Below are 21,382 nucleotides of genomic sequence, written 5' to 3'. Positions count from 1 at the left end.
CTGCAGGGTGTGTGTCCCGTCCCCACACCTCCAGAGCACCCCCTGGAACAGGGTGGGGCTCCCCCTCCCCCCTTTGGCTGCACCTTGCCCAGCCTCACCGCTGCTGCTTCTCCCGGCGCACCATCTCCTTGAGCTTGCAGGCTGCCTCGCAGCGCCGGCGCCGCCGGTCCCCACGCTCTGCAGCTTCCATCTTCAGCTGCTCCTGCTTGTAGCTGCGCTGGCAGGCGGTGATGAGGCGCCGCAGGCGGGCTGTGAGCACCGAGCCTGGTGGCCAGAACAGGTGCCCAGGCTGGGCTGGCTGGCCTGCAGGGGGACACCAGGGGTCAGAGCCCCCCCGTGAATGCAGACCCTGCACCCCAGCCTGCAGGGGGACACCAGGGGTCAGAGCCCCCCCGTGAATGCAGACCCTGCACCCCAGCCTGCAGGGGGACAACAGGGGCCAGAGCCCCCCAGTGCACGCAGACCCTGCACCCCAAACCTCCGGCTGCCCTGCATGGGGAAACCAGGGGTCAGAGCCCCCGAGTGCACGCAGACCCTGCAACCCAACCCCCCGGCTGGCCTGTAAGGGGGACAACAGGGGTCAGAGCCCCCCCAGTGCACACAGACCCTGCATCCCAGCCTGCAGGGGATCAACAGGGGTCAGAGCCGCCCAGTGCACGCAGATCCTGCGCCCCAAACCCTCCCACCCACCCCCAGCCTGCACGCTAAGGGACAGTGCCTGCCTTAACCCCTTCTGTGCTCCTGCCACCCTCTCCCCCACCCCCTTACCTTCATCCCCATCCACCACCGAGATCTCCTCATCCAGCAGCATCAGGGGATCGCCCTGAGGGTGGGGAAGGGGAGACACAGTAAGGACTGAGAGTATTGTGCCCCCCAGCCATTTCACCCACCCCCTGCCCGATACACAGCTTGCTGCCTGCCTCAGACAGGGACAGATGCTTCCAGGAGTCAATGGGGGGCTGGGGAGCACGGGATCTGGGAAACCCAGTGTGGAGACGGACCTGGGGGCAGAGCGGGACAAGGTGGAGCGCCGTGGAGAGTAGGAGGCAGGGGGGACCCTGGGGTGAGGGGGTGGCCAGGAGAAGCTCTCACCTCGTCATCCTGTTCCTTGGCTGGCCCAGACAGCGGTTTGTATTCAGGGTCCTCGCAGTCTTTGTCAAACTCCGCCCTGAGGCCCATGGGAAGGGAGGGGTTAGTGACCGTCAGGAACTGCCCCCAGCTGGGCCCCCTCCACAGCCCCTGGGGGGCTGGTGCCTCAGAACTCCATGAGGAGCAAGTTTAACTCATTCCCCCCCAGGGCAGAGCCAAGTGCTGCTGGGGGGTCGATATTAGCATGGCGAGTCATCACAGGCATGCCCCTCGGGACAGGTTACCCAGGCCCTGCCCTGATGGCCACCACTCACGCCCCCACCCCTGTGCCCGCCCCCCACCAGACAGTCACTCACCCCACCCCTGTGGCCAGGCCCTGCCCCTGTGGCCAGGCCCCCGCCCCCATCCCCAGGCCCTGCCCCCACCCCTGTGGCCAGGCGGCATCCTAGCCCCTAAACAGTCATTCACCCCAACCCCTACCCCATGCCTAGGCCCTGCCCCTGTGCCAAAGCCCCACCCGCTTGATAATCACTCACCCCTCCCCCACATCCAGGCGGTGCTCCGCAGCAATGGCCTTGTCATCGGGGCGCCCAGCCTTCTCCAGGAAGCAGAGGGCGGGGTCAGCTCGCATGGTGTTGTATTTCTCATAGCCTGGGGGGAGGGGTCACAGATCAGGGGTCAGCACCTCTCTGCAGGCACACACACACACACACACACACACACCGGGGCCAGAAACAGCTTTCCCTGGCCCAGCCACATTGGAACTTCTGCTCCCTTCCCACCACATGCACAATTCACCTCTCCCCAGGTGAGACTCCCCTCACCCCCCTTGCTGCCAACCTAGGGGAGCTGAGTCCCCTACACCCACCATGCTTGAAGACCCCAATGAGCAGGGACTTGTCGGCCTCAGCGTCCCACCAGCCGGTTGGCACCTCCAGCTGCTCCACCAGCGGGAACCAGATGTTGATCTCGCTGCGAGGAGAGTGGGGCAGAGAAACAAGTGAGACGCGGGCCCAGACATAGAGGCACAAGACAGGGACGGACCCAGGGACAGGGTGGGAAACAGAACAGTCAGCAATGAGGGGCGTGGGGGGGGGCAGTGGAGCACAGCGTGGGAGGGGCAGAAGGTCCATTACCTCGCACTGGCACCAGCCAGCACCTTGCTGGCCTGGTCCCCAATCACCTCCTGGCGCAGGTAGTACAGCATCCGCACTCGCAGCAACACCCTGGCAGAGAGACATCACAGGATCAGAGAGAGCACCGAGCCCATGCTGGGCAGCAGGATGCCTGGGTCCCATCCCCAGCCGTGGGAGGGCAGCCCAGACCCCGAGGTCCCTTGTACTAGTGGGGTGGGTGTGTGTGAGAGCTGGATGCCTGGCTCCCTTACTTGTACTAGTGGTGAGTGTGTGTGTTTGGGGGAGCCCAGACACCTGGGTCCCCTACTTGTACCAGTGGCAAGCGTGTGCATGTTGGAGGGAGCCTGGGTCCCTTGAACCAGTGGCATGTATGGGGGGGAGGGGGAAGGAGAGCTGGACGCCTGGGACCCCTACATGTACTAGCGTTGAGCATACGCGCTGGGGGGAAGGGGCCTGGACACCAGGGTCCTTACTTGTACCGGTGGTAAGAAAGTCTTGGGAAGGGGATCCGGACACCTGAGTCCCCTGTACCAGCGGCGAGTGCGCATGTGTTGGGGGAGCCCGGACGCCTAGATCCCTTACTTGTTGCACTGGTGCTTGAGGTGCTTTTTGTAGCTCTCGTCCTGAAAGAGCGTGTCGGGGTTGTACTTGCGGATCCACTCGGCTTTGTGGACATCGAACGTGCTCTGGGACTTCACCTTCTTGCCCTTGCGCCCCCGTGGCACGGGGATCGACAAGCCTGGCGGACAGACGGACAGAGAGGTCAGACTGGGGAGAGGGCTGGCGGGGCATCGCACCCATGGCTCCTCTCTCAGGCGGGCGGGCGGGCAGGGAGGGAGCTGGGGGGTGGGCTGGGAACCCTCACCCGAGTGGTTCTGCAGCTCCTTGGCCTTGCCGTTCTCAACCGGGCTGATCAGGTCCCAGATGAAACCCTTGATGTTCTCATCACCTCGGTAGTGCAGCAGGCAGTAGACCAGGATGGCACGGCAGATCGTCTCCACGTCCCGCTCCGACAGGCGCCGCTTGAACCGCCCATGGGACAGGATCTCTCGCCAGCGGCCCCAGCTGTGGGGAGCCGCACGGGTCAGCGCTGGCCCCAAGACTCCTCCCCTCAGTGTTCCCGGCCATACCAAGCTCTCCCACCAGCACCTGCAGCCCTGGGGCACTGGCTGGGTCAGTGCCGGCCCTGGGAACCCCCAGACAAGCCCTCCTAGCCCTCCTCACCCGTAGACCAGCAGGTGCTTCTCCACGCGGAAGCAGTCGGTGCGCCCGTAAGAGTGGTGCAGGGGGTGGTGGCGGTCATGACGCCTGGAGCGCGGCCGCTCCTCATCCTCGCTCTCCAGGTCCGAGAACTCCACCAGGTCGTCGTCCTTCAGGGTGCTGAAGTGCCGGGTCTGCTTCCGCACCCGCGGCGTGTCAATCACCAGGTTATTCTGGGGAGGGGAGGGACGGTTACACCTAGATTGGGGGGTGGGGGCACACAGGGAGAGCTGCCAGCCCAGCCCCCAGAACCAGCTCCTGTTGTAGGAGGGCAGCTCTGGGATACGCCCCCCCACCCTTCCGGCTGGAATAACCTCCTGCCACCTAGGCTCAGCCTGGGAGCAGGAGGGCCCAGACACATCCCCACCTCTCCAAGGTGGCTCTGGACACATTCCGTTTCAGGGGGGCGCAGGGAAGCCCGGCACCCGGGGCCCCTGCTGACCCGAGGCTCCAGTGCCCCATGGGAGTGAGATTGAGTGGTGGGGAGCTGTGTGGGCTCACAGCACAGTGGGAAGCAGTCTCTCCTCCTGGTAGAGCTCCGACCCGATGCTCATCCACATTACTGGGGCGACTGTGTTCTCTGTCTGCCCAGCCTGCTGTGGGGATGGGGTCCCTAATAACCCCACTCTCCCCACATGCCCTCCCCCACAACTCCACCCCCCCCCCACACACAATGCTCCCCATCCCCTCCCCCCACAGCTGAAGAGGGCACGTCCCCAGTACCTGCGCCTCATGCCTTCACTTCCCCAGCCCCCTCGTGCCCACTCCTCCTCCCAACCTTGCTGTTGAGCTGGTCCAGGTCCAGGTCTGCTTTCTTGGCCCATTTCTGCCAGAAGTTGGGGTCGTCCAGGGCGATATCTGTGCGGTTCTCCGAGGCCACGAAGCTCGCCTGGCGGAGGCAGCCGGGGGGTTAGTAGTGTGTGTGTGGGTGGGGGGCCCCCTCTGGATCTCCCAGCTACAATGCCCCACATGTCTAGCTATCCCATTTGTCCCTCCCTGCTTCGATTCCCCACCCTCAGGTTGACCTCTTAGTGTGTCCCTCTGTCCCTCCCACTGAGATGCAGGTGTGAGATGGCCCCCTAGGGCAGTGGGGAGGTAGAGCTGGACCATGGTGAAGGGGGAGCCCATGCACTCACTCTCCAGAGGAGGGTGTTGGAGGTAGCCAGGGGGTAGCCGAGGGTATTTGTGTGGGGGAACCGGGGGGGGGGGGGGTACCTTAGCGAAAGTGGAGCCCTTGCCCTCACTCTCAATGGTGATGGTGGTCGTACGGCGCAGCAGGATCTGGTCAATATCCTCCTCGCAGAACTTGGAGCCCTCATCGTCCTCCTCCATGATGGCAGCATAGGCCCCCTTGCGCAGCAGGTCCTCGATCTCCTTCTTGGAGAACTGCTGGATCTGGGGGGGAAGAGAACCTGTTCACATGGGTACCCACAACATCACAGCACTCCCAGGAACCTCCTCCGCACCACCCTCCCACCCCAGCACACGGGTACCTGAAACATCACAGCACCACCCCCCCTCAGAACCTCCTCCCCGTCATGCCACCACCCCAGCCCACGGGTACCCCCAATGTCACAGCACCCCCACGAACCTCCTCCCCACCACCCTCCCACCCCAGCCCATGGATACCTGCAACATCGCAGCTCCCCGCAACCTCCTCCCCGCCACCCTCCTGAACCCACCAGTCCCTCGCCCTGGGGCAGATCAGAGCCAAGCCAGGGCTCCCGCTGCACACTCACCCCAGCGATGCTGCCCTCGCGCCCACTCATGGACTGCAGCACGGCCTTGTCCAGGCCCAGCTTGAGGCTGGCCTTGTCGAACATCTCGCGCTCATAGGAGTTGCGGGTGATGAGGCGATAGACCTTCACCGCCTTGCTCTGCCCGATCCGGTGGCAGCGGGCCTGCGCCTGGGGAGAGAGGGGCGGCAGGGTGCTCGGTGCACTTGGCGGGGGGAGAAGCCAGTGTCTGGGGTGCGGGACCCTGAGCACGCTGAAGAGCAGGGAAAGGGAGGAGCTGGGGGACAGTAGTCATGGGGCCTGGGAAGTGCACAGGGGCTGGGACAGGCCCAGAGGATGCTCAGGGTTGTGGGGTAAGAGAACACTCAGGGACCCCAGAGGGCGCTCGGTGGACAGGGAGCCCAGGAGAGAAGACGACGACACTGCAGGGAGTACAGGAAGAGAAGGCATGACCCCCCCCGCCCTCGGAGGGGGCACACAATGGGGACAGGGCGTGGGGCAGGGGAGAGTCCCCGGTACCTGCAGGTCGTTCTGGGGGTTCCAGTCTGAGTCGAAGATGATGCAGGTGTCGGCTGCCGTGAGGTTGATGCCCAGGCCGCCCGCCCGAGTGCAGAGTAGGAAGACAAAGCGGTCTGAGTCAGGCTTGCTAAAGCGGTCGATGGCAGCCTGCCGCAGGTTCCCCCGCACCCGTCCGTCAATCCGCTCGTACAGGTACCTGTGGGGGAGGGGCCAGCACCGTGTTTACGTAGGGCCTACAGTGATGGAACCCCATGCTCCACTGCACCCCCAGCTTCATTACCACTGGCCCTGTGACACCCCTTCCAACCTGCTCCAGCTTGTGTTGATGTATGCCCTGCAGCAGAGCTAAGGTCCCACCCCCTGGATCCCACCCCCCGCCACACACACAGCTGGGGGCGGGAGCGTCTGTTCACACACAGGCCCTAGAATAGCAAGCACCCCTCACCGCCTCTGGATGAGGTAGTCCTCCAAGATGTCAAGGCAGCGCACCATCTGCGAGAAGATCAGCACCTTGTGGCCGCCCGCCTTAAGCTTGGCAGCAGCTTGTCAATGAGCACCAGCTTGCCGGCTGAGCGCACCATGGCCTGGAGGTGCAGATCATGGGGCACGTAGTGCGGGCAGGAGTCCCGAAACTCAGCCAGGATCTTCTCTTCTGCGCCTGACAGGGAAGGAACAGGTGGGGGTGTTACCCTGGGGCCCAGCAGTCCCCCCGCGCCTGGCCCTGCTGAGATGCCCCCATTGCAGGGACGGGCGCTGGTGGCGAGGGGGCAGCGCTGACTATGGGGAGAGCCCCCGCCCAGCCCCGCTGAGATGCCCCCGGTGTAGGGACGGGCGCCAGCAGTGCTGCCCAAGGGGAGATGCAGGGACGGGCACCAGCGGCAAGGGGGCAGCGTTGACCGAGGGGAGAGCCCCCACCCGGCCCCGCTGAGATGCCCCCATTGCAGGGACGGGCGCCGGCGGCGAGGGGGCAGCGCTGCCCCCGGGGGGAGACCCCACCCAGCCCCTCACCGTTGATGAGGTAGGGGTGGTTGCAGCACTTGCGGAGCTCCATCATGGTGTTGAGCAGGTTAGGCATGTTGGTGTGCCCCGCCCCCTTGGACAGGAAGGAGAAGTTCTTCTCCAGGATGGCCCGGTAGTATTTCTTCTGGATGTTGGTCAGCTCCACCTCGATGATGGTCTCCTGCTTGGGCGCCAGGTTCTTCTCCACATCCTCTTTCAGCCGCCGCAGCATCATGGGCTTCAGGATGGCCTGGAGCTTCTGCACCTGGGAGCAGGGCTGGGGGAGTCAGCACATGCGGGAGGAGCCCAGGGCTGGGACAGCAGGGGGCTGCGGTTTGGGACTGAGGGGTACCGCCAGGGGTGGGTGTTGTGAACAGGAGACAGAGGACAGGCTGGGGGCAGGAAGGGCTGAGTGTGTGGTAGACAAGGGGCTCTTGGCGTGCGAGCAGGAGGGCAGGGCGAGGCACGTGGATGGGGGACAAGGGACTTGGACCAGAGGACAGGGGGGCAGGACGAGGGGGTTGGGGATAAGAGACACAGGCAGGGCAGTGGTGCGCAGACGACAGGGCGGGGCGGGACAAGGGGCTCGGGGAGGGCGGAGCGGTGGTGCGAGGACAGCGGGGTGGTGGCACCCAGAGGGATGAGGGGCTCGGGGAGGGTGGAGCGGTGGTGTGTGGAGGAACAAGAGGCTCGGGGAGGGCGGGGCGGTGATGGGCGGAGGGACAAGAGGCTCAGGGAGGGTAGGGGTGCTTGGACAGCAGGGCGGGGTGAGGCGGTGGTGCGCGGCGGGACGAGGGGCTCGGGAAGGCGGGGCGGGGGTAAGGAGACAACAGGGTGGTGCGGTGGTGCGCAGTGGCGGGACGAGGGGCTCAGGGAGGGCTGGGCAGTGGTGCGCGGTCAGCAGGGAGGGATGAGGGGTTTGGGAGGGTGGGGCGGTGGTGCATGGTGGGACGAGGGGCTTGGGGATGGCGGGGAAGTGGTGCACGGACGGCAAGGAAGGGCAGGATGAGGCACACGGACGGGGGACGCCCGCTCGCCCTTACCTGCTCCTCTGTCTTGAGGTCCCCGAAGTCCTTGAGGAACTCGGCCTCGGAGGGGAACTGCGAGGGCTCCAGGAAGTGTAGCAGGCTGAACAGCTCCTCTACTGTGTTCTGCAGCGGGGTGCCCGTCAGCAGCACCTTGTGCTCCTGGCACGGGACAGGGTGTCAGGGGGCGGCCCCACGCTACCCCTCCCTCCAAAGAGCTCCATGGAGCCTCCTAACCCCCCACGGCGCCCAGAGGCTGGGCCCATGCCTCACAGAGCCCCAAACCCCCCACTCAGGGCCCAGCACAGGGCAGCCCCCCGACACAGTCCCAGCCCAGCTCCACCACAGCGCTCCCCTCCGCCCCATCCCCGGACACCTCTGGGACCCCAGTCATCCCACCAGGTCCATGTGCTTGAGGCTGTCCAGCAGCTTGCAGTTGCGGTTCTTGAGCCGGTGGGCCTCGTCAATGATGACGCAGCGCCACTCGATCTCCCGCAGCTCGGGGCAGTCTGACAGGATCATCTCAAAAGTGGTGATGAGCGCGTCGAACTTGTAGGCGCCAGGGATCAGCCGGCCCTGGAGGGGGGCAAGGGCAATCAGACGACGCGGTGGTGGTGGGCTGCACCGGGAACCAGCACAGCCGAGAACAGCCTCCCCACAACATGCCAGGGCAGGAAACCCACCTCCTGGGGCCTGCAGAGAGCCTGCCCTGCTGGGTCCCCTGCTCCTTGCTTGCAGTACACGCGCCTGTGTCCACGTCCCCCTGCGTCTGCCCCTCCCCCTGGTACCCCGGAGTCCCTGCAGTACACGCGCCTCTGTCCACGTCCCCCTGCATCTGCCCCCCCCCCGCCCCCGGTACCCTGGAGTCCCTGCAGTTCACACGCCTATGTCCACGTCCCCCTGCGTCTGCCCCCCCGCCCCCTGCCCCGGTATCCTGGAGTCCCTGCAGTACACATGCCTGTGTCCACGTCCCCCTGCATCTGCCCCCCCGCCCCCCGCCCTGGTATCCTGGAGTCCCTGCAGTTCACACGCCTATGTCCACGTCCCCCTGCATCTGCCCCCCCACCCCCCCAGTACCCTGGAGTCCCTGCAATACACACGCCTCTGTCCACCCCCCCGCCATACCCCAGAGTCCCTGCAGTATACGCGCATATGTCCACACCCCCCTGCGTCTGCCCCTCCCCCTGGTACACCAGAGTCCCTGCAGTACACATGCCTGTGTCCACGTCCCCCGGCATCTGCCCCCCCCCCCCCGCCCCGGTACCCTGGAGTCCCTGCAGTACACATGCCTGTGTCCACGTCCCCCTGCGTCTGCCCCCCCCCCCCCCGCCCTGGTATCCTGGAGTCCCTGCAGTTCACACGCCTATGTCCACGTCCCCCTGCATCTGCCCCCCACCCCCCCAGTACCCTGGAGTCCCTGCAATACACACGCCTGTGTCCGCCCCCCCGCCATACCCCAGAGTCCCTGCAGTATACGCGCATATGTCCACACCCCCCTGCGTCTGCCCCCCCCGTACCCCAGAGTCCCTGCAGTACACATGCCTGTGTCTATGCCCCCCTGCATCTGCCCCCCCCAGCCCCCCTGCAGTACACGTGCCTGTGTCCACGTCCCCCTGCGTCTGCCCCCTTCCCGGTACCCTGGAGTCCCTGCAGTACACGCGTGTGTCAGTGTCCACACTCCGTGCGTCTGCCCCTCTCCCCCGTACCCGGGAGTCCTTGCAGTACATCTCGTACTGTTTGGATCATCTGGCGGGAGGCCAGGCTGCCGTGGTAGACGATGCTGTTCATCTCTGTCCACGTGTTGAACTCACGCTCCCAGTTGGTGATGGTGGAGAGGGGGAGCGATGACCAGGAACGGGCCTCGGATGCCCACGTTGTAAACTTCCTGTAGGAAGGCGATCGACTGGATGGTCTTCCCCAGCCCCATCTCATCTGCCAGGATACAGTTCTGCCTATGGGGGGAGAAATGGGGGTCAGCATCCCCCCAACTACCTCCTTCCCCAGCCCCAGCTCCTCTGCCAGGGTGCAGTTCTGCTATGGGGGAGAAATGGGGGTCAGGCATCCCCCCACTACCTCCTCCCCCGCCCCAGCCCCTCTGCCAGGGTGCAGTTCTGCCAGCTGAGTGGGAGACAAAGCGCTAACCCCAGCCTCACCTGCCCGCCCCCTTCCTGCGTCGTCCAGACCCAGCTCACCTGTTGTACCAGTTGAAGAGCAGCCAGTTGACCCCCTCCAGCTGATACTCCCGCAGCTGGTTGCGGTTCTTGTACTCGTGGGAGAGCTCCAGTTTTTTCCAGGAGATGGCCTGGGGGCGGGCCTGGGGGGAACAGTGGGGACCCCGTCAGCATGGCAGAAAGAAGCACCCCCTGCGCCAGCGGCGGTGGAGAGGGGGCTGCACGGAGGGGAGACAGGTGCTGTCACTCAGCATGCATGGGCGTCCAGGTGCCTGACCTGCTGCTTTTGGGATGGGAGGTAGCTGGGGGGCGGGGAAGCAGGGGCTGCCCGGGGGAGAAATGATGGCTGAGCCAGCTTGAGATGGGGGCTGGGGTGGGAGGCAAGATGGGGCTGTCACTCACCATTCATTTAAGCGGGTGGCTGGAGCCAGGGGTAGGGGGTGGAGCCACAGCTGTCACTCCTCCTGCCTCTGAGCTCAGGGCCTGGATGCATTTAGGCTGAGGGGGCAGAGCTGGTGGCTGTCACTCACCAGCATTTGAGCTCAGGGTGCCAGGCATCCAGTTTTCGAGCGGAACACCCGGTCGAAAAGGGACCCTCGCGACTCCAGTCAGCACTGTTGGACCAGCCATCTAGGAAGTCTGGACGGCTGGCTCCTAGGCGGAGGGACAGCCCACGGTGGCTCGATGCGCTGCCCCCACCCCGGCTCCACAGCTCCCATTGGCTGTGAACTGCAGCTACATGGGAGCTGCAGGGGTGGCGCCTGCGAGCAGCATGCGGAGCCATCTGGCTGCCCCTACGCCTAGGAGCTGGACATGCCGGCCACTTCTGGGAGCCACCTGACGTAAGTGCTGCCCGGATCCTGCGCCCTGAACCCTCGGCCCCAGGTCGGAATGCCTTCAGCACCCAAACTCCTTCCCAGAGCCCGCACCTCATACCCCAACCCCTTCCCATACCCCAACCCCCTGCTCCAGCCCAGAGCCCCTTCCCACACCCAGAACCCCTCATTTCTCGCCCTACCCTGGAACCCTCACCCGTGCATCCAACCCCCTGTCCCAGCATGGTGAAAATGAGTGAGGGGTGGGGGAAGAGCGAGCAACGGAGGGAGGGCGGATGGAGTAGACAGGGCCTTGGAGAAGGGGCCAGGGCAAGGGTGTTCTGTTTGTGTGATTAGAAAGTTGGCAGCCCTAGTGCTGGGACTGGGGGGTGGAGCCAGAGACTGTCACTCACCACGCGTTTGAGCTCAGGGTGCCGGGCTGGATGCGTTTGAACTCACGGACTTTCCCCTCATCCACATCCTCCTTGAGCTCCCAGGTACTGTCCTCATAAGGCAGGGAGCACCACTTCACCAGGTAATAGATCACCGGCTGCGGCGACAGGGACAGGGACAGGCCCACGGTCACAAGGGGCTCCCACGGCACCCAGCCCCCACAGCTCATCCCCGCCCCATGGAGAGTGTCAGCTCTCCCCAACCAGGCCAGGGCCATGTGCTGGGAGGGGAGAACTGGTGCCTGTTCCCAATCCTCAACCCCACCCCCGAAGCGAGTTTCCTTGGAGCTTCACTCCCAGCCCCAATAGCCCCCCATAAATCAGGGGGGTTTGCAGCCCCAGAGCCTTGCCCCGGCCTCAGACCCCACTTCCCCCACAGCTAAACCCCCAACCCCACCCTGGTCACCTCTCCGTTGTCCTTATCGACACTGGGGACTCATCCAGGATCCGGTCGACCTCCACATAGTCAGGGTTAAAAGGCTCCTCATCCTGGGGAGGAGATGTACATAAACTCCCCTCTCCCTGTCCCCCGTCTCCCCGAGGGCTGGCACTCACCCACACACCCCATTCTGGCCAGGGACCCCCCAGCTCCCACCTCCCAGCCCTCTGCTGCTGTGGGGAAGGAGTCAGTCCCATGGCCACAGTGCCAAAGGGACCCCTGGGTGCCCATAGGCAGAGGGCTTCACAGGGGCCTGCTGGGTCAGTTAGGTATGTCACAGCTCAACAAAGGGTGGCAAGTTAGATCTGTCCCATGAGCCAGCAGCCCACCAGCTGCCAGTCCTCAGAAAATGCACGTACAGAGAACATTTACGGAGTTCTGGGTCTGTGCTGGAAATTATGTTCTTAAGGGCTTGGAGTTAGAGTGGCGACATCCTCTGAAACGCTGCTTTCAGGCCGACAGGACCCGACACTTCTCAGATACTCAGACATTAATGCCAGGAAGGACCACACTGTGATCTTCTCCTCTGACCTCCTGCAAGTCGCAGGCCCCAGACCCTCACCCACTCCTGTAACAGACCCCCAACCTCTAGCTGAATTACTGACGTCCTCAAACTATGGTTAAAACTTCAAGTTACAGAGAATCCACCATTGACACTAGTTAAAACCTGCAGGTGACCCACGCTGCAGAGGAAGGTGAAACCCCCCCAGGGTCTCCCTGTCTGGCAATTTGATTATTATGGCCTCACAATGTGCACCTATTTATATAGCGAGCCATCTGCTACGTAAGAGATTGCAGCATCTACGGGAATGACAGACAGTGGGGGTGTCCTGTATAGGAGGAACAGCAGAGGATTTCTGCTGTACCTCGGAGTGCAAAGCAATGAACACCAGTGCCTTCACCTGGGAGGCAGCCAGCCAGCATGCCTGTCCCATGAAAGGAGGGTCACAGCCAACCTGGCTGCAAAGAATCTGGGTGACCAATACTCATCAAGAGAGTCTGTAGCTCAGTCAGTCCAGGCTCTGGAATGGGTGGTGGTGTTTCATTTTCTAGTCACCCTCTCTTTCCAATACTTTACTTACTGCAACTGGAATCTCTACACTTTGTCAACGAACCGTATCCTCGTTTCAGTATTAACCAGTGGTTCTCAACCTGTTTACCATTAAGGGCTGCCTATGTGGCTCTGTGTTACGTAGGCTGCCCCCACCACAATAGATACACTACCTGTATGGCCCTGAGGGTGTCACATGGGCCGCAGGTGGAGAACCGCAGCTCTAAACGCATTCCAGTGCTGTGCTGAGGGAGCGGGTGATCTGAGGGCGTCTTGCCTCTTTGGGAGTAGCAAGTCTGTGGATGCTGCGAGTGGCCAGGGGAGGCGTGGAGGGCCCAGAGCTGGGGTGTGTCAATCGCTAACCTGTTCAGTAACAGTGGGGCAGGCGAGGCAAGGGGGCAGTGCTTGTGTTACCCACAGAGTTGGGTGCTGGGTTGCCCTCACACTCAGGGTAGGGGGTATTGAGGAGCCTCACAGCTCTGGGTAACTCCCAGGAAGTGTCACCGCTGGCCAGACCCTGTGGTCCCCCCATGGCTCACACCCACCCGCCCCATGGTACCTCATGGAAGAAGTGCCTCATCTGGGTCATCTTGGTCTTGAAGCGCTTGATTTCTGGTGGATTCGCTTGTCCTTCTCCAGCCTGGGCAATGGTGGCCCATTCGCAGTGCAGATACGAGCTGGAGGAAGGGCTGAGGGGGTTAGGCAAATGGACGGACACCCCACGAGTGATATTAGATCTGGCCAGAAACTGGAGTTTGAATTCCGTGCCTGGAAATTCTGACAGTGGGGAGTTTTCTCCATTCAGAATCTGAACAGAAGCAGAAATTTTAGAATCTCTGAGAAACAAAACCCCGAAACAAGTGTGACCCATGGGCATGGAAACCCGCCGTTTCCATAGGGTGAAGGTGGAGCCTTATGAATTTATGGTTTCAAGTAGTCTCATTTTATATGAAAACAGACATATAACATGATATGTTGTGCTGGCGGGCGTCGACAGCGGCCATGGCCCACAGAGCTGGTGGGCGCACCGGCCATCCTTCAGTCAAGCTAAACAGAAGGAGCAGTTCAATGCCCTCTTAGGTAGTGACTGCTGGGAGCAGTAGGTAACCATCCCCCCAGGCAAAGGGTCTGGCTGCAGAGGCAGGGTCTGGGGGCTGACGTGGGCATGGGCGAAAGCCAGCAGGAAGGAGCGATGCAGCAAGGAGCATGGCCTGGGGTGGGAGCTGAGACATGGAGCTCCTTGGGACACAGGACTGGCCGCGGAGGCAGGCCTGGAGAGCATGGGCCAGGACACTGCCTTATCGTGTCCCAGGGCATGGGACTGTGTGTTGGTTCTTTAGGACTGCAGCAAAGAGCAGACCTGACTATCACCGATTTCTCTTCATGGAAACAACCCGGCAAGGCCCCAGGTTCCGACAACCTGCCTGGGCCTTCGGGCCCCAAGATAATGTACATAAATGGAACATCCCAATTTGTTAATAGAAAAGTGGAGTCAAAAGAGAGCCAGTCAAAATGAAACACTTTTCCTTCCTGGACATCCCTGGAATGAGAATCTTCTTGTCAAAAGTTTGGTTGTGAAATTGTCACAGACCTGACACATTTTGGGGCATTTTTTTGGAAGGGAAAACTGTTTTGCTGAAAATGTTTCAACCAGCTCTAAATGCCTCCCATGCTCCACCCCTCCTACACCCTTGACCTTCCCCAACTGGGCGCTGGTGCCCAGTGCCCCTGCCATCCAGGGTCTGTGGCATTAGGTATTCCAGATCCATCTGCCTCCCCTCAGGCCCTTGCAGGGGAAAACCAGAGCTGGGGAGATACGGCTGCACCCTCCTCACACCACGCAGGGGCAGGTGAGGAGCTGGGCTCAGTGCATTCTGGGGGGGGGAGCGGTGCCCAGACGCCTTGGGGAAGGGCACGATACCTACTAGTTTTTGTATTTGACGAAGAATTCCTCTGCTTCAGTGAACTGCCCTGAGGGGAGCTGGAGAAAGAGAGAGAGAGGAGTTAGTGCTGCTAACACCCTATACTCAATTCCCTGAACACCACCCCCTCCCAAACCCACCGAAGCACCCAGCTCCACCTTCCTCCCCTGCAGCCAGCACCCCCTAGAGGAGAAAGGCCCCATATCACAGTCCCTGGCCCCCTCCTGTGGGGTCTGGTGCCCAGGAGGCATCAGACCCATCCTTGCAGTGTGCGCTCTCACCTCCTTCTTCACCACCCGCATGGACAGCACCTTGTCTACGATGGCGGCATCCTCCTCACTGGGGTTCTCCTGAGGGCAAGGATGGGAGAGATTGGGGGAGTGGGAATTACACGCAGCAGAAGCCTTTCACACCCTGCCTCCCAGACTGCAGACTGGACCCTAGCCGCAGCTGCATCATACTTCACGGCCCAAATGCTCTTGGGGCCCCTCCCACCCAGCCCCCCAGGCTTACCACAAGGAAAGGTGTAGGGTGCAGTGATTCTGCTCCCTACATCCCCCTGGGGCCCAGGCAGATTGGGGCGCGGACTCACCACGAAGAACTGCATGGAGGGCAGGGTCTCTCCCTCCGGCTCAGGGGCAGGGGGCTGCGGCGCGGGATGCTGCTCGGGCCGCACTGGCCCTGTCACGTCCAGCTCCTCATCCTCCTCGTCGTCCGTGATCTTGATGTCCAGATCCTCGGTGTATTTCTTCCGCTTCACCTGCCGGTTGGAGCGACGCTTCTGGGGGTGCAGGAGTGGGGCGCGTGTTAGAGACACCCCAGGACAGACACTGCACACCGAGCCCAGACAGGGCCCCACATACACACATAAGGGGTTAGAGGGCATGGGGACAGACACACACACAGGGTGCATGGCACAGCCCCCTGCCCCACTCACTCCCCCCTAGCAGAGATCACGCTGCTCTCCTCCCAGGCAGGGAACCCAAGTGTCCGGAAAGCCTGTGTGCCCAGGCCCCGCCATGTGCAGTGCATCAACCCCCCCACACTCCCCCAAGTCTCCTCACCTGAACGCTGCTCTCCTCCTCCTCGCGGGGGGATGGAGCTGGAATGGCCTCAGTGTCAGAGTTATCGGAGGAGGCGTTCCGCTTCCGTTTCTTCCCCACTACGGGGGTGATGGTGCTGGGGATGACGACAGGGACAGACAGGCAGAGTGAGGGGGGGCTGGACTCACACCCCATCGGGGGGAGTGCAGGGGGAAGGGAGGCCAGGGCTCTGCTCTGCTGGGCAGACAGAGCCGCTACCCACCTCTCGCCAGCGCATCCAGCACAGCTCCCACCCCAGCCCAGATCTAGCCCCAACCCCTCCAGCACTGGCTGCAGCTCCCAGTACAGCCCCCACCAGGGACCAGCCACCTGCCTGCACCGCCCAAGGGCAAGGCAGGGCAGATGGGACCAGAGGGCCTGGGGAAAGGTGGGGCGGGGCTTCAACAGGGGAAGATGGGGAAACTTTCCAGCCTTCAACCCTGAGTTTCGTGCATCTCTGGGCTGGGGGTCAAGTCTCCCCTGGGCGGGGCTGCGTGATGAGATGGGCGTCTCCGGACTGGGAGAGTTGTATGAGGGGTCTCACCTGGGCTTGCTGCGCCCCTTGCTTTTGCCAGAGGCCCCCTGGCCCCGGCCCTTGCGGGGCCTCTCCTCCTTGGGCCCCCCACGCTCGCCCTTGCGGCGCCGCTTGCGTTCGCCCTCCTCCTCGGGCCTCACACTAGGCAGCTCATCCTCATTCAGCACGCGGGGGATGTTCTGCTCGCCACGGGCCCGCGCCCGGGCAATGGCTTCCGCCACGATGCGGTTCGCCTTCTCCTGCTTCTTCTGGTGCTCCAGCTTGCGGGTCTCCTCTGAGCCACTGCGTGTGCCATGGCCGGACAGCGCCGCCACCTCGCTGCTGCTCAGCACCTTCACCACGGAGAGCCCAGGTGAGCCGCCCTGGGATGAGCCAGCCTGGGAGAGCGGGGGACGAGACCATCACCCGGACTACCCTCAGACGCCCTGACCCAGCCTTCCCCCCGGGGAGCTGCCGTGGGACGAGCCAGCCCCAGACCATCACCCTCTGACACAAACTCCCCTCAGACATCGCCTTCCACCAGGGGAGCAGCCGAGGGATGGGCCAGCCAGGGGGAAGGGGGATGGGGGGGGGCAAGGAGACCATCACCCCCTGACCCAAACTCCCCTTAGACCCCACTTTCGCCCCGGGAAGTTGCCGTGGGACGAGCCAGCCTGGGACCATCACCCCCTGACCCAAACTCCCCTCAGACGCCGCCTTCCCCACGTGGAGCCACCCAGGGATGTGTGGCCTAGGGGAAAGTCACCCCCGGCCCCGATTTCCCAATGGGCCCGGGGAGCCTTCACAGACACCTTCACCACCCCCCACCTTGGGCAGCTCCCCCTAAGCAGGCTTCAATCCCCAGCTCACCTGTGGCTGCAGCACAACCTTGAGCGGCACCGTCAGCCTCTGCCCCCGGGCCACCCACCACCTGGGCCTGCTGAACGGAGGAGACCGCCAGGGGGGGCTGCTGTCCTGAGGCACCTGCCGCCGGGGGCTGCTGCAGCAGCTGGATCTTGTGAGGCCCCCCAGGCTGACCCCCTGGGGGCTGCTGCACCTGCAGCTGGATGGTCACCACCTTGGCCGGCTGGCCTGGCACCCCCTTGGCCTGGCTCAGGGCCGCCAGCTGGTTGCCCTGCAGCACGATCTTCCCCGGCAGGTTGCCCAGCACCACGTGGCGCTGCCCTGGGGGGCCACTGCCCCCCTGCGGCTGCTGGAGCACCAGAGTGATGCGCTTTGACTCACCCTGCAGGGGAGAGAGCAATGGGGGTTAGACACCAGCCCTCCCACTCCAGTGCCCTCCCCCGGAGCATCAGCAGGATGCGCTTTGACTCTTTCACACTGGGGTCAGACATGCCCGTCCCCCAGCCTCCTTACCTGAGCAGGGGCGGATGTCAGGGTGACAGCAGGTTTCAGGGGTGTTCCACCTGCAGCCCCCATGCCCCCCGCTGGGCTTTTCACTGGCTGCAACACCAGCTGCTTGACAGGCCGGCCGGGCTGGACCAGCCGGTGCACAGTGGTGGGGCCGCCCGAGGCGGACACCTTGGTGGCCAGCACAGCATTGCTGGAGACGATGGAGACGCCAGGGCGCAGTGGGGTGCCTGTCAGTACCTTGGCAAAGGTCACCTTGCCCCCGTTGGCTGCCCCCAGTGGCTGGGGCTGGGCCTGGATCTGAGCCACGTGGGCCCCCGTCACTGAGCTGCCCGCTGGGGCCTTCAGGATGACAATCTTGGGGGCTGGCAGCGGGGCTGCAGCCTGCGACAGCTGCTGCCCCACAACGGAGGAGGAGGACACCACAGCAGTGCTGGCACTGGACACGCCCATAAAGGGGTTTCCCTGGCTCAGCACCTCCTGCTCCTGGGGGAGTCCTGGTTGTGGAGGGTCTGGCTGGGGGGAGACAGGCGTGGGATTCGGCTGCCCCGGCAGCGTCTCTGGCTGGGCAGGCTCTGTGGCAGGGGGCGGCGGCGTTGGCTGGGAGGGGTCCAGTGCCCCCGGCAGTCCCAGCGCCTCTTCGATGGGGTCGGGCGGTGCTTGGGCAAAGCCTTCGTCCGTCAGGGAGTCCAACCCGAAAAGGTTGGGGTCGTCGAACAGGTCCATGATGGGGTCAGCCATGGCAGTGGGGGGGGAGGAAGAGGGGGCTGTCACAGTGGGGAGGGATTTGGGGCTCCCCTCCCCAACGAGCGTCACAACTGGGGCCTCCGCGGGTCACGTCAGGTGGCGCCAGGCCTCATGGAGAAGGAAAAGCAGGAGTCCAGGTCCGGCTGCATGGGAGACACGGGAGGAGGGTTACTGGACGCACCTCCAGTATCTCAATCCCTGGCTCCCAGCTAGGCAGGCCAGATGCTCCCATGTATATGCCCTCCTCACTCCCGCCCCACAGCCCCCTGCCATCCCAGCTCTGCCGTGGCCCCACAGCCCCCTGCGATCCCCACTCTGCCGCTGCCCCACAGTTCCCTGCTGCCTCAGTTCTGCTGCCTCTTAATCCTGACCCACAGTGCTCTGCCATCCCAGCTCTGCCCCTTAATCCCGTCCCACAGCCCCATTGCCCCAGCAATCCCGACCCACCGTCCCCTGCTTTCCAATGCTTCTCCCATGTCCCGTACACACACCCCAACTCTCCAACTGAGACAGAAAAGGGGGCACATCTCTGGTATCCAAGAGTCCCCCTCTTCATGCCTGAACAGCTACCAGTCCCACAGAGCAGGAGCAGGGTTCCCAAAGAGAAGTGACCCGCCAAATCCTGTCCCAAACTGCTGCTCAGACCCACACCCTGTCTCGTTTTCGCAGCGCACAACAGCAGCAGGGATCCCAACTTCCCTGCTGTCACCGCACAGAAACAAGAGACCCCCCCACCATAGTCCTCCCCTTGCCAATAAACCAACAATGACAACCAGGAGCCCCCCGTCCCCAGACACAGCAGGGAAACAACAAGGCGAGTTTGGGACAACCCCAGAGAAACTGAAAGATTCCAGTGCAGGCCCCCCTCACCTCAATGCACCTTGGGAGGTGCTGCACAGAGACTGGGGCCAGAAAAGGGCTCCCCAACAGCGTCCGATGGATAAGATGGCACTGAGCAGACAGAACTGGGGCAACCACCACATTGCTCCCCCCTCACATTGCTCCCTCCATCCCCACACACTGCAGCCCCCACAGCGTTACAGACCCTGCCCCAACAGCATTAGACCCTTCCCCGCACCCCACACACAGCGTTACACATACCCTTCCCCACACAGTGTTAGACCCCTGCACAGTGTTACAGGCCTTGCACCCAACACTGTTACAGACCCTGCCTCCCACACCACAACCCCCCCCCACAGCGTTACACCAACCGTGCCCCCCCCCCACCATACCAGAACCCCTACTTCACTGCTCCTAGTTCCCCAGGCTGTCCCATCTCCATCCCTCTCCTGCCCCACCAATCCTCTCCCTACCCAGTGCCCCCCGATATTCCTCCATCTTATCCCCACCCTCCTACAGCCTGTGTCCTCTTTTCCCTTAATCCCTCACAACTCTCCAGCTCCCCATCTCGCCACAACCCCTGCCCCATGCACCCTCACCACACCCACTCCCATCCCCCTGCAGCCCCAGCTCCCCCGTAACCTCAGTATTCCCCATCCATCCCACTCCCTGCCCCCAACCCCTCTCCCACAGCTCCCCACACCCCCGTCCCCTCAGTGCTCCTTCTCCCCCAAACCATACTGCTCCACCTCACCCCCACATGGCCCCAGTGCTCCCCCACCCCACCCACATGGTCCCTCCCCTTGTACACCCCTGCCCCAATCTGCCTCAGTACCCCAATGCCTCTTGCACAGCTCCCCACATGCCCCTCATGGCCCGTATACCCCCCCACCCCATGCTCCCCCCACATGCCCCCAGGGCACCCCCCCATGCTCCCCCACCCCATGCCCCCAGGGCACCCCCCATGCTCCCCCATTCCCTCCTCACCCCCAGGGCACCCCCCACATGCCCCCCACCCGCAGCGGGGCCCGGGCTCTCCCGGACGCGGCTCCAACCCCGGCGTCTCGGCGGCGGGTCCGTCCCACAGGCCGGGCTGGAGGCGGGGCCGGGCCCGGCCGCTTCCAGCAGCGCAGCGGACACAGGGCCCGGCCCCGCGGACACCCGCCCCCCGCCCCCGGGACCCCCCCAGCCCGGCCCCGCGGACACCCGCCCCCGGCACCCCCCAGCCCGCCCCGCGGACGCCCGCCCCGCGCTCCCTCGATCCCCCAGCCCGCCCCACGGACACCCGCCTCCCCCCCCCAGTTCCCACGACCTCCCCTTCTTGGCCCCACAGACACCCGCCCCCCTCCGGGACCCCCCCAGCCTGCCCCACAGACACCCGCCCCCCCGCCTGTCCCCCCCTTCCCGGCTGCACAGCTCCCAGGACCTCCCCTTCCTGGCCCCACAGACACCCGCCCCCTCTACCCCCGGGACCCCCCCCAGCCTGCCCCACAGCTCCTGGGACAAGACAGACACCCCACCCAGCTCCCCAGGAACCCCCCCAGCCCGGCCCCACAGACACCTGCCCCTACCCCGCCTGGTCCCACAGAGACCCGCCCCCCCCCAGCTCCCCAGGATCCCCCCAGCCTGGCCCCACGGACACCCAGCGCCCCCAGCCCCACAGAAGAGACACCCCCTCACAAACTCCACCCCCAAGAGACCCCCCTCCCAGCCCCCCACCCAACACCCCCAAGATCCGACCGCCCCCCCAGAGCTCCTGAGAACCCCAACATCCCACCCCACCCAGCAGACCCCCCAGAAAAATCCACCTCAGCCCCCCCATCCTGCCCCCACCTTTCCCCCTCGAGCTGCTGCACCCCCGAGTCACCCCCAGAGCCAGCCCAGGGATGGAGGTGCTAAGTGCTAAACTCCGCCACGACTCCCCAAACACATGCTGGGGCCGACCTCTGCCGCACCACTGTGCCACACACCAACTCCCCCCCCCCCCAGGAGCCCAGAGGACCCCCCCCATCTAACACCCACTGCACGACAGGCCTGGGGCTCCAGCCAGCCACCCACCCACCCCAGCACATACCTACCGGCCTCCCTTCAGGGCTGTGCAAGATACAGCCGCTTCCAGGGCCCCCCACAACTGCTCCAGCTGCCCTCTCCCCACTGTGCCCAGAGATACCTCCCATACACCCCAGAGCTGAAAGTAACACCCAACAAGCCGAT

General features: G+C 63.9%; 1 protein-coding gene and 1 non-coding gene across 2 annotated transcripts in view; both read right to left on the bottom strand.

Moving 5' to 3' along the window:
• The window catches only part of CHD8 (chromodomain helicase DNA binding protein 8), a 29,320-nt gene that overhangs the window by 5,377 nt on the left and 2,561 nt on the right, over nt 1-21,382 (bottom strand). The window contains 35 exon segments of the mRNA XM_074969355.1: nt 99-303; nt 769-823; nt 1,093-1,168; nt 1,626-1,740; nt 1,958-2,061; nt 2,226-2,315; nt 2,808-2,964; nt 3,091-3,290; nt 3,450-3,658; nt 4,264-4,374; nt 4,701-4,880; nt 5,225-5,392; nt 5,741-5,936; nt 6,186-6,273; nt 6,276-6,398; nt 6,749-7,004; nt 7,783-7,926; nt 8,164-8,340; nt 9,471-9,500; nt 9,502-9,603; nt 9,605-9,716; nt 9,957-10,078; nt 11,164-11,189; nt 11,192-11,300; nt 11,609-11,634; nt 11,637-11,691; nt 13,252-13,369; nt 14,618-14,673; nt 14,896-14,964; nt 15,207-15,395; nt 15,679-15,793; nt 16,241-16,608; nt 17,081-17,132; nt 17,134-17,456; nt 17,588-18,471. Coding sequence (XP_074825456.1) covers nt 99-303; nt 769-823; nt 1,093-1,168; nt 1,626-1,740; nt 1,958-2,061; nt 2,226-2,315; nt 2,808-2,964; nt 3,091-3,290; nt 3,450-3,658; nt 4,264-4,374; nt 4,701-4,880; nt 5,225-5,392; nt 5,741-5,936; nt 6,186-6,273; nt 6,276-6,398; nt 6,749-7,004; nt 7,783-7,926; nt 8,164-8,340; nt 9,471-9,500; nt 9,502-9,603; nt 9,605-9,716; nt 9,957-10,078; nt 11,164-11,189; nt 11,192-11,300; nt 11,609-11,634; nt 11,637-11,691; nt 13,252-13,369; nt 14,618-14,673; nt 14,896-14,964; nt 15,207-15,395; nt 15,679-15,793; nt 16,241-16,608; nt 17,081-17,132; nt 17,134-17,456; nt 17,588-18,322 — 5,261 coding nt within the window. The 5' untranslated portion in view covers nt 18,323-18,471.
• LOC141997921 (small nucleolar RNA U6-53/MBII-28) lies at nt 1,251-1,353 on the bottom strand. The gene has a single exon (XR_012641780.1). It is a non-coding gene; the product is annotated as a small nucleolar RNA U6-53/MBII-28 (small nucleolar RNA).

Source organism: Natator depressus, chromosome 13 (genome assembly GCF_965152275.1).
Source record: "Natator depressus isolate rNatDep1 chromosome 13, rNatDep2.hap1, whole genome shotgun sequence".
In the NCBI taxonomy this organism is placed as follows: domain Eukaryota; kingdom Metazoa; phylum Chordata; order Testudines; family Cheloniidae; genus Natator; species Natator depressus.
The sequence above is the reverse complement of the archived record's forward strand: the minus strand, read 5'-3'. Positions and strand labels throughout refer to the sequence as shown.